This window comes from Ammodytes marinus (genome assembly GCF_949987685.1).
Source record: "Ammodytes marinus genome assembly, chromosome: 13".
Classification (NCBI taxonomy): domain Eukaryota; kingdom Metazoa; phylum Chordata; class Actinopteri; order Uranoscopiformes; family Ammodytidae; genus Ammodytes; species Ammodytes marinus.
Genome location: NC_137217.1, coordinates 16,483,608 through 16,498,229, shown reverse-complemented (window position 1 = coordinate 16,498,229; position 14,622 = coordinate 16,483,608). Strand labels below are relative to the sequence as shown.

At 41.5% G+C, this 14,622-nt stretch overlaps 1 protein-coding gene across 1 annotated transcript in view; it reads right to left on the bottom strand.

The window, feature by feature from the left end:
- Window positions 1–13,854, bottom strand: part of nphs1 (NPHS1 adhesion molecule, nephrin) — a gene marked incomplete at both ends in the record, with an annotated part of 38,170 nt that extends 24,316 nt beyond the window's left edge. The window contains 3 exons of the mRNA XM_080039547.1: window positions 6,099–6,221; window positions 10,700–10,894; window positions 13,791–13,854. Of these exons, the coding sequence (XP_079895673.1) occupies window positions 6,099–6,221; window positions 10,700–10,894; window positions 13,791–13,854 (382 nt within the window). The remainder of the gene's footprint in view (window positions 1–6,098; window positions 6,222–10,699; window positions 10,895–13,790) is intronic.
- Between the last annotated feature and the right edge of the window lie 768 nt (window positions 13,855–14,622).

The following is a 14,622-nucleotide window of genomic DNA, read 5'->3' as shown; positions in this document are numbered from 1 at the left end:
TTCTCTCCCTATCTCCCTCTTTCTCTCTCTCCACTTTCTAGGCTCTATCTCTTTTATTAAGGGACATACAGTATATGAACACAACAATAAATAAACATTTAAAAAGACGCACTCCTGCCGTTCAGATGTGAAACAGTGAGGCGCAAAATTCGATTCATTAAACAAATACAGACGGATGGATGGATCAGGCAGAGAAGAAGCAGATTAGCAGACACACATCAAAATGCATATGCAGTTCTCTCTCCACCTACAGACGCACACACACTCTCTGTTCTCCTTTGCACACAAACATCCAGAGATAAACTATAGGCTACAGTGCATGTAGATTTGCACGCACAGCGTCGCACACACACTGACACGGCCGAGGGAATGTGTAGACGAGCTGCATTCATTTCACTTCACTGAGGGAAAAAAAGAAGCAAACAGGCACCAGTGTGTACACTGTGTAACATGTGATAGAAAGCTGAGTCTCTGGAAAATATTGGAGAAGGCCCAGTTAATAAAACAATCTCTAAAAAGCTTATTATGCCGAATTAAGAAAATAATGGATACCGGAAGATCAGACTTTTCAATGCCAGACAGAGAGACGTGTCATCATCGGTTTCATTGCTAGAGGACGAAGACTGGCTAACCACACATCTACACTATGCACGTGTTCACGCACAAGGATGTCTTCTTATCCTCATATGAGAACAAAAACACAATCACAGTTAACACAAACACACATTGTAGGTCTCAGGTGTGTGATCTCTGGCAATGAAAGCAAACAGACGTCTGTTTTACGGCAATCCCTTCCTCCATGTCTCACCCTTTCCTCTGCTCTGGGGGCGAAGTGGAGCAGCATTACCCCCAACCCACAGACAAACAACTCTGTCCAGACCCAACAACACTACGGTCTCCCTTTTGTTTTGGGTCCTTCATATAACAGATCAATTTGTGTTTGTCATCATCCATGGCCATAACAGAAAATAAGGGTCTGAACTGTGGTAAATATGCCTTATTGATACGTACGAGATTAAGGCAGAGCAAAGGAACGGAACATTTTGTTGTGCATTGAGTGTCTCATTTGACTATTTTGCAGAGGCTCCTTTGCTAATTGTAAAGGCCCTGACAAAGTCACATCAGCCCGGCACTGTAATATGCAAACCGTCAGTGTCACCGCTGTGTATAACACATCGTCCTCTGATGGGGTTACATATTGGGCGACTGTCAGAACTTTTTCCTGAACGAAGATGAATAAAGTCTCCATATTCTACCATGCTTGTGCCCCCATTTATAAGTTGTTCCATTATTCATAACAGGGAATCGTAAAATGAAGGCTCATTATATACTCTTCAAGTGCTAAACTCATTACCGCAAAAACCTCACCATAGCCCTGGTTCCCAAAATGTCCTCTAACCTCCAACACTGATACTAAGCTTACACACACACACACACTCACGCAAGCGCGCGCACACACACACACACACACACACACACACACACACACACACACACACACACACACACACACCTCTGTAAGACACAACTACGGCAACTGAATGAGTAATACAGTCTAAAACCAGAACACATCAAATAACTGTTTTTGAACATTTGCAGGAGGCATCCATCCAGGCATAGAATGCATTGAGGGAGAGAGTTGTTCATTAATAGGATTAAATGCTAAGGCTAATGGTATAAAGCCAGACACAGGATGCGTCAGGTATGTGACGGGCACAGTGCGGGGTAAGTTTTAGTAGAGGAGGGGGGTTCGGTGGAGGGGGTAGAGGTTGTTATTGTCATGGATTACTCACTGCCACTTGATCTGCCTATTGCAGTAATCCCCTATCTAAGCTCCTCAGGAAGGCAAAAACACACAGGGGTTATGTTGCACCGATGGTAATGTCTTGAAAACATCTCTTTGTAAACCTATGGATGGGGCTTATTGACATTTTTTGCCTCCATCCCCGCTAGTCACTGCCTGTGGTGATCCATCTTGAATTAGCCAGTCATGATAGCTCTCCCCCTGACCCAAGAATCCAATTATTTGGCCAGCAATCTCTGTTTTTCTTTTCTTTTCTTTTTTTCTCCAATGTTCTTCCCTTGTATATATCCTCATAAAGAGTTTATAGTGTTTTGATTTGATGTAGGGCTTGATGGCTGGATACGACCACGGTCGACTGGGCAGGGGGTGTGGGGGGCCCTGGGAGTCGTAGTGCAGTGATGGAGACGTCCGTGGGGAGCTCATCAGAGACAGTGCTCTTCAAAAGGATGCACAGTTCCCCCAGTCCCAGTTCAGCACTAACAGGAGATTGAATTCATCAGCTCATTATAAAGCCCCCCCAGCCCCCCAGATTAGTCACGTATTTTGAATCAGTTGGCTTGGTGGGGTGGAACAAATGACCCCTTTAGGCCCAAGGAGGCTGCAGAGTTTCTTTTTTTTGCAACATTACAGCTACAACTGTCCATCTTAAACAGTCAACAGCTGGAAAAGGGTTTCCCAAGACACCGTACAAACACACCAACAAGATGTGTTCCTATGACATCACAGATGTGATGTCATAGGAACACAGGGCAGTGGTATAGGTCTGAAGTCATGGTAAATACGACTATACCAGCAACACTCATGCAACACTGCAACTCAATTCCCACACATTTTGACCTTTTTCGACAGAGCCCAGGGCAATTGTGTCGAACTGTGTGTATGTGGGCGCACATGCGAGAAGGCATCTCGGAGGTAATGATACATGTGGGAGTCAAGCCTGCTGTGGCTGCAGGTGTAGGCCTTGCTGCAGCAGGACTTGATGCTGCTGCAGTGGGATCAGACTATAGCCATTCAAAAACTAGACTGTCTGCAGCCTTTTCCCTTTCCCTTGTCCACACACCCACCAATCCCTCCCACCGGCCCCATTGATGTCAGAAAAACCTGCTTTCTTCCCAGAGGAGAGTTAGGCTGCTAGAATCGCCACGGCAACCCCCCCCCCCCACACCCCTCTTAAAAACCCCCTTATCCATGGTCACCAAAAAGAAAGCCTGCAAGCGAGAGAGAGAGAGAGAGAGAGAGAGAGAGAGTGCAACAGAGAGAATGGGGAGGGGGATGTAAGTAAATGAACTGCGCCAGCAGAAGAAAGGTTCCTTTAGAGTCCTTTCTGTGCCACATATGGGCTCGCTCCCACAAGCACGAGGGGAAAAAGGAAAGAGAGAGAGATAGTGGTTGTTATAGAGTTACAACAGGTGGTCTAATGTAGTGGTACAATTACATCCATTCCAGCCCATGTCTTGGAGAAGGAACTTGTCAATCACTTTCTGTTATAATTATTCCTGTGCAAGAGAAGAGAAATGGATCGCCCTGAGGCTGCCAGAGAATCATGTTCTCTATTAGCCCCTTTTACACAGCCAGTGAAAGCCGGGAATATGCCGGAATTTCGGCCCAAGCCCTGCTGTATAAATGCGACCGTTGCGGAACGGGGGAAGAAAGGTGCGAGAAATTGTTCCGGGAATTTTATTACCTCGGGGGGTAGTAAGATCGCCAGTTCCGCCTCTCTGTATAAATGCGGTCAGATTGTTGATGCGGAACAGGGGGGTGTTTGACGTTCCATAGCCTACGTTCTAAACATGCGACCATGTTAGAAGTTGAAGGACGTGTGTTTAACATTACCACGGCGGCCTGATGTCCAGTAAAAATCACCAAATAAAAGGAACGGCGTATAATCTAGTTGATCATAAGGTCCGCTGCTCAATCCAAACCCCCATTTTGCTTCATTTTGCAGAGTTTATGAGTCTATTTCTACCCGGGGGAAGTTGTACAATGAAGTAGGAAAGCTAGGCTAAGCTAAGCTAGGCTGCTACCGGATCGCCGCCGCTATTATTATCCTAAATCTGAGCGTATATCCACACTTTATTTCTGTCTACAGTAACGTGACTTCACACACTGTTTGTATGTGTATGTCTGAATGACAGAGCACTGCTCTCAAAGAGACTCGCTCACAGCCAACCTGTCACACAGACGCCCACCCACATACACACACACACACACATACACACACACACACACACACACACACACACACACACACACACACACACACACACACACACACACACACACACACACACACACAGATGACGCAGTGAGCGGAGTGATGTTGTCAGTTTGGTTAACTGTTCCAGAGATGTTGGACTCAGCGCGTAGCGAGATCAACGGGCACATCACGGGGACAGTAAAATACGGCCCTCTTAGTGCAAGCCCCAGCATTTCTGCTCTCAATTCACCGACCAGTGTTGTTGTTGTAAAGCAGCTGACCGGCACGGCGCTAAATGTTTACGTCACACCTGACGCTGCTTACAAGCACCTCTTTCATTCCGGAACGCTGTGTAAAAGGGGCTACTGATGCGCCAGCAGGCCGGCGTTGCTTGGTTCTGTGTAAATAACACCTAACCAAGCAGAGCCGGCAAATTGCCACTCTTTCGTTCCGTCAATATGCCGCAATCTCTGTGTAAAAGGGGCTATTGATACTTTAAATTGTGCCAGCTGCTGGTGAAAGCCATACACCTGAAAGAACCACATATAGGCATGGAATTATGCTTGTTATAAGAATTAAAGACTTTCTTCATGGCTCGTACATGCTTCAGAATATGATTTGGGCTTGAAGGTAAGCTGAGAGATACTGCACCAGGAGGGGGCAATTAAAATGTAGACGCTGAATTCATGTGCACTATAGCTTCAAGTTAGCCTGGCACCGCCTGCCTACCTACTTCTGCTAAATTTTAATTTCCCTTCATTAGTCAGTCTGGGTCCGCGGTATATTCGCGGGTTTTCTCCAATCCCCAACCACAATGAGTTCTACCAGCGTCCAATGCGGAAGTGACACAAATTGCAGTTTGCCGAGTGGCCACTAAGGGCAGGTTTCAAAACAGAGTAATTTCTCATTGACTCCCATGTTAAATATGCCGTTTTCACAGCATTATTAAACCTATTTAAAGCTGGGGTGGAGGATTTGGGGAGAAATGGCAGTTGGGATAGAGATTCGAATCCAAATACCTCAACCGCTCCACTTGTTCTCTTTGGTCCCTCCCCTATGCTCCCTCCCTGACACGCTCTACACCAACAACGTCGTGCTAAAGTGAATGGACAGTCCCAACAGCCAATAAGAACAGAGAATCGGAGCCTCGCTCTGATTGGTCAAAGTGTACAGCTCATGTTAACTTTGACCAATCAGAAATCACATACCCCAGCTTTAAGGCCTGGTACAAAGAAACATACTGGTCTGTATGTTTAGGTCATATCTCCTTTTTTCTAGCAGGCTAGTTTTTATTCTATCGGAGGTTAAAATGTATGAATAATTAGGGACGCGGTCTTTTGAGTGACAGCTAGCCGCATGTTAGCCCTCACTTCGCCTCAGAGGTATACGTCAGCTAGATGGGCGTATCTCCCTCCCCCCGACGTCACATCAATGCCTTTTTTCGGTAAGAGGAAATGAAGCAGAGTACAAATCTGACAAGATGGCGACGCGCATAGGCCAGGACGATTGGATGCAGTTGGAATAACTAAGGTCAGCCCGGATGCTACATCCATTTAATATACTATCTATGGTTTTCTCCTGCAGATTTTTTACCTGTCCAATCAGTGAGCAGAGGGAGTGGCTGAGAACAATAACGTGCGCCAGTCTCAGTTGTAGTCAGAAGCCGGCGCATGACATACAGTACGTCCCGACCAAACGTTATGCGATTGGTTGGCAGATCCAGAGTGGCACTGGGCAGATCCAATAGTTTCTTCAACAGACACCCGCCTTCAAGTGAGTTTACGTTTGTCAATTGAGCAATTCCAGACCTTCTGTACAAATGAAATGAAGTACGATGGTATGGTAGGACCAGGCTAGCTTCAAGTGTCTTATCGTAAGCAAATTAAAGCTCTTCATCAATATAAATGAATATTTAACAGCTCTTTATATGCTGATTACTGGTCAAGAGGTTGTTTATGTAGCTGGAGTACTGAGCATGCTCACTGTGCCTTATTACATACAACATTTTGTTAAGCTGACACAAAAGAAAAATGCATGTTTATGAGCCCCACTTCCCTTCTGGTCACACAACAATCCACTCAATGTGTTTTTGCTTACTTAGCATGTTGATCCAGGCTGTAGTGGAAATGATGGCTTGACTGCTTTCAGACTGGCCCGCTTGACATTCATAGGAGGCATCATCTTCCAGCTGGGCCTTTTCAATCTGAAGATGATATTGCCCTGGAATAGACAGGGACAACTTAATTATGTGTTTGCCATTATGTTGTGATAAGGATGTGGTCACTAAAGACATGTAAATAATTACCAAGAGGAGGCTTTCATTTACTTCTTGTTCACACACCAGTGAATATAACACTCGCTTTTCAGATTTGTTGCATATGAATCGATAAGTACCTCCTGCAGGCTCTATTTCTTTCTGTGTTGATTTCAGAGAGTGTCTGAATTATAGGCAATTTTCAACTTGGGAAATGGGAGAATTAACAATAAAAGCAATTTGTACAATGATAGTCTGGCATTTCCATTCAGTGCGTTGATATAGTCTACTACTGACGTGTTGGTGTTTGATTTGATTATAAATAGAATATTGTATAGAATATAATATCTCAATTGCTGAGAACCTCCTGCTGTAGGCATTTCAATTGCAATGCAAGTGGTCGTCTACACACGTGGCGGAGATATTTTGTTTGGAGAATGAATTTCCAGTACAGTAAATGAAATCCAATACCAGATTCACGCCAACTGAATAAACTCTGTCTATTAATTGATGCCAGGCAGAGTCCTTCTCTCTGTATCGGTCTTCTGATAGTCTGGCATGTCTACAGGGTTTTGATGTGTTTGATGCATTGCCATAACCTGTGGGGATGAGATGATGTTCAGTGTGTAGGTTCTCTCCTGCTCCTGATTCACTGGCTCACAGCCCACTTACATGTGCAAAATAGTATCTTGGTCTGACAACCACTCAGGCCTAAAAATTGCACATGTCAACTTAGCTGGCAAGATAATTAACACCAACCAGAAGCAATTTTCACATCTAAGTTATCATTGAGTGCAGAGAGAGAGAGAGATAGAAAGAGAGAGAGATAGACATTGAAGTTATTAATCATATTCCTCTTTCCTGAAATTACTCACAAATAGTGTAATCAAGTTGCAGAGTGTGTGTATTTATGGCAAGGGAGATGGTGGATGGCTGCAACATGATTTTCTTGTTAGCCCATTACTCTGTATTTTATTTTTACAAGACCCTTCACGTGTTTGCGATAGATTATATCTGCTAGTGTGTCTGCAGCAGAGTGTAATCACACCTCTGCAAATCTGCATTTGTGTATAAAAAGCTGGAAACACATATTTTCGCAAAAATGGGATGAATCCAATTGAAAGGGAAGGAGAAAACTATTTTCAATTGTTTTTTTTTTGTGGTAATTTGAAAATCTGACAGGAGGCTATAACAGAAAATACTCCACCATCGATCCAGTTTACAGGCTATTCACCCTTACGGAAAGCTTTAACTTATATATAATACGTGCTATTATACTTGACAATTCATTGAATGTAAAGTAAAAACTGTCATTGCTGTATTATTTTTAATAAAATAGAAAAAACATCTACATAGTGTGACAGGCGTATCACATCTTGTTTTGCCTCATTTCAGTTTTCGAAGAATATTTGTGTATTTTTACAAAGCTTACAAGATTTATTCGACCTGACATATGATAAGACATTCTAGTTTTCAACATGCCACAAAATCGAAATCCCAAATTTCACAGGGTTTACTGATGTATTCATGTTTTATATTAGTTAACTGGTTTCGTTAAGACAAATAAACAACATTTGCTGTATTTGTGATGGAATGTGAACATGTACGGTGATTCATGATAAACCGACTCTTTCATCTGTTCTACTATGTGTGTTTGTCTTCAGTGCACATAGTTGCCCACAAACAAATGTAATCCCAGATCTAGGCTTGTGTCTGTACACATTCATTTGCTTCAGTTTGTGGGAACTGAGGGTGCTACATCCGCTGTAAGTGTATGTTGAAATCAACAGTGGTCTCTTCCGGGTGTGATTTCAGGCTTTTTTAAGCATCAATAAACATCACTGATGGTGACAATCAGTGGGAAATGGTGGAGTATCAAGTGCAGTCAAGTGTCATCCTAAATGATTTTGCTCTTTCTGTGCAGTGTTAAGTGATTGCATACGATCAGTCTGCAGTTTCTTTTCTTGGGAAAGTGCACCTGCGCTGATGGGCATTTTATTCATGAGTGTACGTTTAAGTATTTGACAGCTCTGGAGTTTGTTTACCTGATGTTCACATAGGCTTGTATTCTTATTGTGTTGACGTACAAATAGGCAAGGTGTATTCTTTTTAACCCTATACCTGCTTAAATCCTAACTGCAATTTGCTAACTAACAACTAATGAGCCGGGGAAGAAAACGTTTCAGTGGTTTGCCATTTTTTTGTTGTTGTAAACTCTAGACATTAATAAGCATGAACAACGTGTGCATGAGCATCTATGCATCTCTCAGGGTTTCTGTGTTGCTGGCGGTCTCCCACGCTGTGCAACAGTTAAGTGCCGCTTGTCTAGTTGCGGGGCTGATCAGGAACAGATGCTCTTCTCTTACTCGGGATTGCCGTCTAATTGGCTATTACTTTTTATAGACTGTGGTGCCGATTCTGCAACATTCTTTATTCCCCGCCACATTTCACTGGTTTTCTGAACCTGTGTAGCGTTAATTTCTTTTCTTTTCTTTTTTTTATCTTTGCATGTGAGAGACAGTAAGAGTGATGTGTGAAAGCCTGGTGACGATCACATCACCTCCTCAGTACCATATGCTCCCGGTAGAGATAGTTAAGTGAGACATAAGGTTCCAATAACGTCTGTGTAGCTTCATTAAAGTAGTTTGGCGCCATAGCAACAAAATCATCTCATTTACTTTTTGAGTAGTCAACATCAAGTTGTACTGTTGAATGTGTCATAAGCTGACTACAGCACTTTTTTTTATCAAATCCACACAACGTAAACATCACAAACAAAATAAAATAGTAAATAGAAAAATTCTTTATTCTAACCAGAGTGGCTTAGCTTTACTTTGTACATTGTTACTCTATTTTATTAATCTGACCTTTGAGGTGAGATTTCCTTTGAACACCTCTAGGTTTTTCATTAAATCTCACATGCACAATCTATTTCTTTTTTTAATATAATTTTGGCTGTGTTCATGCAAATGGCATGACATCTGGTAAGAAAGTGTATTTTTATATGATAATTTTATTTCCAACTCAGCTCCTAGAGTAAGTCTAAAATACACTGTATACAAACAAGAGTTACATTAAGACTGCTAAGGTCCATAAAACGTCCATTGACACCAATTCAAACAGCATTGTTTTCAATTCACTGCCATTAAAGCATAATTGATGCATTTTTTTAATATCTGGGTGTCAATCTGGGCTTCTACCTTGGAATTGATCATTTTTACTACTCTCCACCATATTACGTCATTATGACCATATTTGGCATAGAGAGAAAAAAAATGCTATTTCCAGTAGATGACACTGTCACATTCCCCCCTTACTCTCCCTTTAGCTTTAACCCTGAGGATTATGTGTGTATGTGGGTGTCAAGATTCAAGGAAAAAAAAATTGTTTGCATGTAGTATATTGAAAATATATATATATTTTTTCATTTAAAATACGATGGCATCATGACCAAAACCTGGCAGTTAAAGGGTTAAAATCTTTAGAAATTCATGAATATTTTATATCAATAGTTAGGTCAGATGTAGGGGAAAATAATTGGCTAAAGAAATTTTAAAATATAATGTATAATATTTTTATAGCTACCTAAATGAAATGTCCATTTTACGGAACTTAGCGGTACAAGTGTGCCTAATAATTAATAGTGTGCTCCTAATTTTGGGGCGACTGTGGCTCAGGTGGTTAAGCGGGTTGGCCAACGATCCAAGGGTTGGCGGTTTGATCCCCACCCGGCCACCTGTGTCATGGTTGTTGTGTCCTTGGGCAAGACACTTCACCCACCTTGCCTTGTGTGAATGTGTATGATTGCTGTATGTTTGAGGTGGTGGTGGTCGGAGGGGCCATTGGCGCTGAATGGCAGCCACGCTTCCGTCAGTCTGCCCCAGGGCAGCTGTGGCTACTATAGTAGTTTACCACCACCGGTATGACTGTGTGTGAACGAATTGAACCAGGAACCCTGTAAAGTGTCTTTGAGTGCCTAGGCAACAAAGCGCTATATAAAACCTATCTATTATTATTATTATTATTATTATTATTATTATTATTATTATTATTATTATTATTATTATTATTATTATTATTATTATTATTATTATTATTATTAATAATATTATAACGAGTTCAGAGGGTATTGACCTTTGTATGCATAGTTGTATGCTATATTCATCCTGCCTATGTTTTTTTTTTTTTTTTTTTGGTGCAAATAAAATAAATCAAATAACCAACTTATCGAAGTGGTTCATTAGGAATATTTTCATTCTTTGCCAAACCCATAGGCTGCAATCCTCTTTCAACCAGAAATTCATGATGACAAATCCAGCTGTTTTTTTATTCACATAGTTTAATCGCACAAGTGTATAGCTTTTGTTTATTTGGCTTGGATAGGTTGGCCTATCAAAGCCCCAATATAGGCCAAAGGACTTATTCTGAGAGTGTCCCTGTTTACCTCTCTTGGGGTTTCCAATCATGTTGTAGCGTGGAAAGCCCGGCAGGCTTCTCTGAGGTCCCAAGAGGAGGCCATCTTTTACCCACTGCACAGTCCCCGAGGCCCGCAGCACCTCACACCTCAACACAGCTGTGGCTCCCATCCGCACAGTGAGGTTTCTGGGCTCAGACCTGAACGCCTGCTGGGCCTGTGTGCCTGCAGAGACAAAGCAGTTGGAGTGGAATGGTAAAAAAGGGAAGGCATGTGAAGGGAGAGATAATGTAAAGAGGTGGAGAAGAAGAGTGTGCCTGAGGAGGAAATGAAAGGAGGGAAGCACGACATAAACACACACTGCAGGGGATTCAGTTCTTTTGGTCTTTTTGTCTGAGAAGGCACCCCATTGTGTCTTGCCACATTATTCATCCTGGCATATGTTTTATTGATGGGAAACTGCACTGATACGGCCCTGAAAATGAGTCAATAAAGTAATTACTGCAAATTAAACCCCCTCCCCCCCAGCCATGTAGATAGGGTATCGGGAGGGGGGGGGCATGGTGGTATCAGTACCTCGTTCACCTGTGGTTTTTCTTCAATGTCGATGTCCCACCAGCTAATTCCTCCCGTGAAGAGTAATGATTATCACTTTAATCCCCCTTGTTTGTCATAGGTGGGGTGGGCCATCCTTCAACCGAGCCCTTAGGTGACATTCTGTGGTGCAGTGAACTTCACACCTTGAAGCAGACCCACCCATGAGCCTCTCTGACGCCGGTGCTAGGATTATATGATTATCATACGTGGGGGTTTATGAATAAATTCAGTTCAAGGAGCCAAACGCACCTGCACACTCCCAATTAATGCCAAATATCTCAACGTGAATCTCGTTTCAAACAACGCCCCCACAGAGAAGCCGGTCTGATTCGGCTAGGCTCTGTTTGAATCTTGACCTTCATTGAAGCAATGACCAAGTTGTTTGTGAAGTGCATGCTCTGTTGCGTCTGACAACATGAGTGAGAGGCAGCGCTCTCAGATCAAGGCTGAACCAGTCACCTCACGTCAAATATGAAGGGCAAGATTGGCCATTACAGAGGATGCATACAAACAACCAAACACAGCAGCACATTTGCATACAGTTTACATAAATGAATACTCAACTGTGAACTACAATGGCTGCTGGAATATATGATTCTGCGATATAAAAACGCTTAAAACCATATGGAAATATAGCCTGTTTAACCTTTGTCACTTTACTTACTTAATTGCTATTCTATGCTTTTGCTACTGTTCCCTTACATCTAAGCATGTCACGGAGACATATTTATAACTTCCTGCACGTCTTTCCCATTCCAACACTCTTTTCTCTTGGTCATGCTGCCAAATGATAACATTAACGTTTTCAAACCAACTGAGTCAGATGAAATGTAAGGGAATTCAGCTTTATGTTACAACTATAAATGGCCATTATTCTGCTTTTTGTTCAGCTGAAGTTTCAGTTTTAATATTTTTGGCCCGTACAGCTAAGAGTAATTTCAGATACGGATGGTAATGGGAGCTACCCCTGTCATATTAGTTTTGGACCCATTGGTGATATAAAATAATTATATAAATTACAACAGCTTTAAGGGGAGTGGGAAGCAGGCCCAATGGAATAAAGTGACTAGTAAACATTTTGATTTGTAGTTTATAGTCATATCGCTACTGACTGCTCCGTTCCATTTCACTGTCACAGTAAGCCATGCCAGTAAGCACAATGCCAGAGTGCCGGAACTGCAACACCTAAATGGAATGCAGGCATGATTAACTAATATTATTAATTACACCTGTCTGTTGTGAAAAAAAAAATCCATTCCTTATTTAAGAATTCATGTCTGTTATTCTATTTTATATAAACACGCTATGCTTTTTCAAAAAAACTCTTTAGTTTAATGTTGCACATATACCAGTGTTATGGACAGAGTCTGTTGATGCAAATGTGGGTTTGAATCAAATTATTCGTCTCCTTTTTAATAAGGTAGCAATATGATTAAGATCATGTGTACCACTATATCGTGAAACGACTTATGTGTACTGAGGCCCCTGAATTAAAAGTCCTTGTGGTAATCACCATGGAAACAAGTGAGGAATATACTGTGCACACAATACCCTGCAACAGGAAATTAGATTATGTTGGTGTAATTTATTTCCTGTGTAGACGACTCAATGCCAGAGGTACGAGAACTATCAAGGAGGAAATGTACAGCATCATACAGCTCACATTTACCTTGAGCGAAACTGTGCCAAACACCAACCCTGGAAGAAAAGTCACCATGGTCCCGTGGAGAAACCCTATTGGCCATTGGTTGAAACGGCATTCGGATAAAGCTATTTGCAAAAATAATCAAATACCTGAGATGTCTTTATAGGTCCATATGACCTGAATCCCTCTGTTATTGTGAATACATTGATTAACAAAATGTTCCTCTCTACCTTGAGTCCTGTTCAAAAAGGGTGAGAGAGTGAAAAAGATGCAGCTGCTAGTTTCCAATTTGACAAAGCAATAATAAACTAGGAAGGTAATGGTGACATTAACACCTTGATTTTCCAGTTGACCTGGGATTTGGCTTGATGCTGAAAAACAAAAGTGAACAGAAAAACATCTATAGATGTAAGCCCACGGCTAGCCCATTGATACGGTTGTAAACTTGCTGCCAGCGGATGCACGCTATTACTCCCATAGCTACCAGCGATGGAGCTAAGCTAACCCGGATGAGCGACCATATGACCCTTACTTCATCAAAAATACACGTACAATTAAAGGGAAGGTTTCTGTCGCCTTATATGTGAGGCTAATCGCTAAAAATTTTAAATGTTGCAAGGTTGTGTTAGTGTAAGCTTAAGAGATGAGTGTTAACCAAGTTTGTTCGACTGACTTTGATGCCTGACAGAGGTGCCAAATTAAAAAAGGCAACTCATGCATGTAACATAAGGAGGCTGTAATGTTGTAGTGAATATTCAATTAAGGCTTCATTGCGGTCAAGGTTCCAACTTCTCAGCCGAATTGCCTGAACACAGAGTGAACTTGAAAAGGCCACAGTTACTGTAATGATAGCTCCTTGGTGACATTTGATTCTCTTACCCCAGATGAGACAGAGAAAGGGTAGAGCTGAAGGCGACACAATCCATGCTGACAAGAAGTCCATTTCACCACTGACACCTGACCTTCGACAAACCTGGAAAAAACCATGGAGAAAAAAAAACTCCATTCAATATACACAGACCTGAACTACATGTCCAATACAATATGAATATAGTAGCCAAAATAATTTAATATGTATTTGTCCAGCAGTGCAGCTTTAAATGCTATCAATTATTAGGTTTTTCATGTTATACATGTAGAAGGTACAATGTACATTTCTTGTTTAATTTTTGAAGGTTTGACTTGCTACAACATAATGTAGCTTATTTTTGCTATGCTATTTCTGATTCTCAAACCAACGGCCACGTGGGAGAATGGAAATAACTTCAAAGGTATATAAATTGGACAAAAGCTAATTTAAAAAAAATAGTTTAATTGCTAAAGGTATCGTGACAGTGTAATGTTGGTGTCTCGTAGTCATGGCCACTTTCCTTGTGTTTTAGTTGCCTTACCTCGTAACACAATAGCAGTAGCATACTGTAAATAGGGTTAATCATGCAATCACAATGACATGGTTCTTTGGGAAAATTATTGTCAAGACTTATCTTAGTCTGCAAAAAAACATCTGGTCCATATGTAATGTATACATTTTAAATGTTGCATTTCCTTTTGTAGATTTCTTATCTTTATTTTCTTTTGTTATGTTTGTAATTATGATGTTTTTAAATCATAGTGTTGTGTAATATTGTTGTTATTATTTGTCTATTTCGGTTTGACATAATGTCAAACAAGTGATTGTCTGTTGTCTATATTGTATGTTTCGGACCCCAGG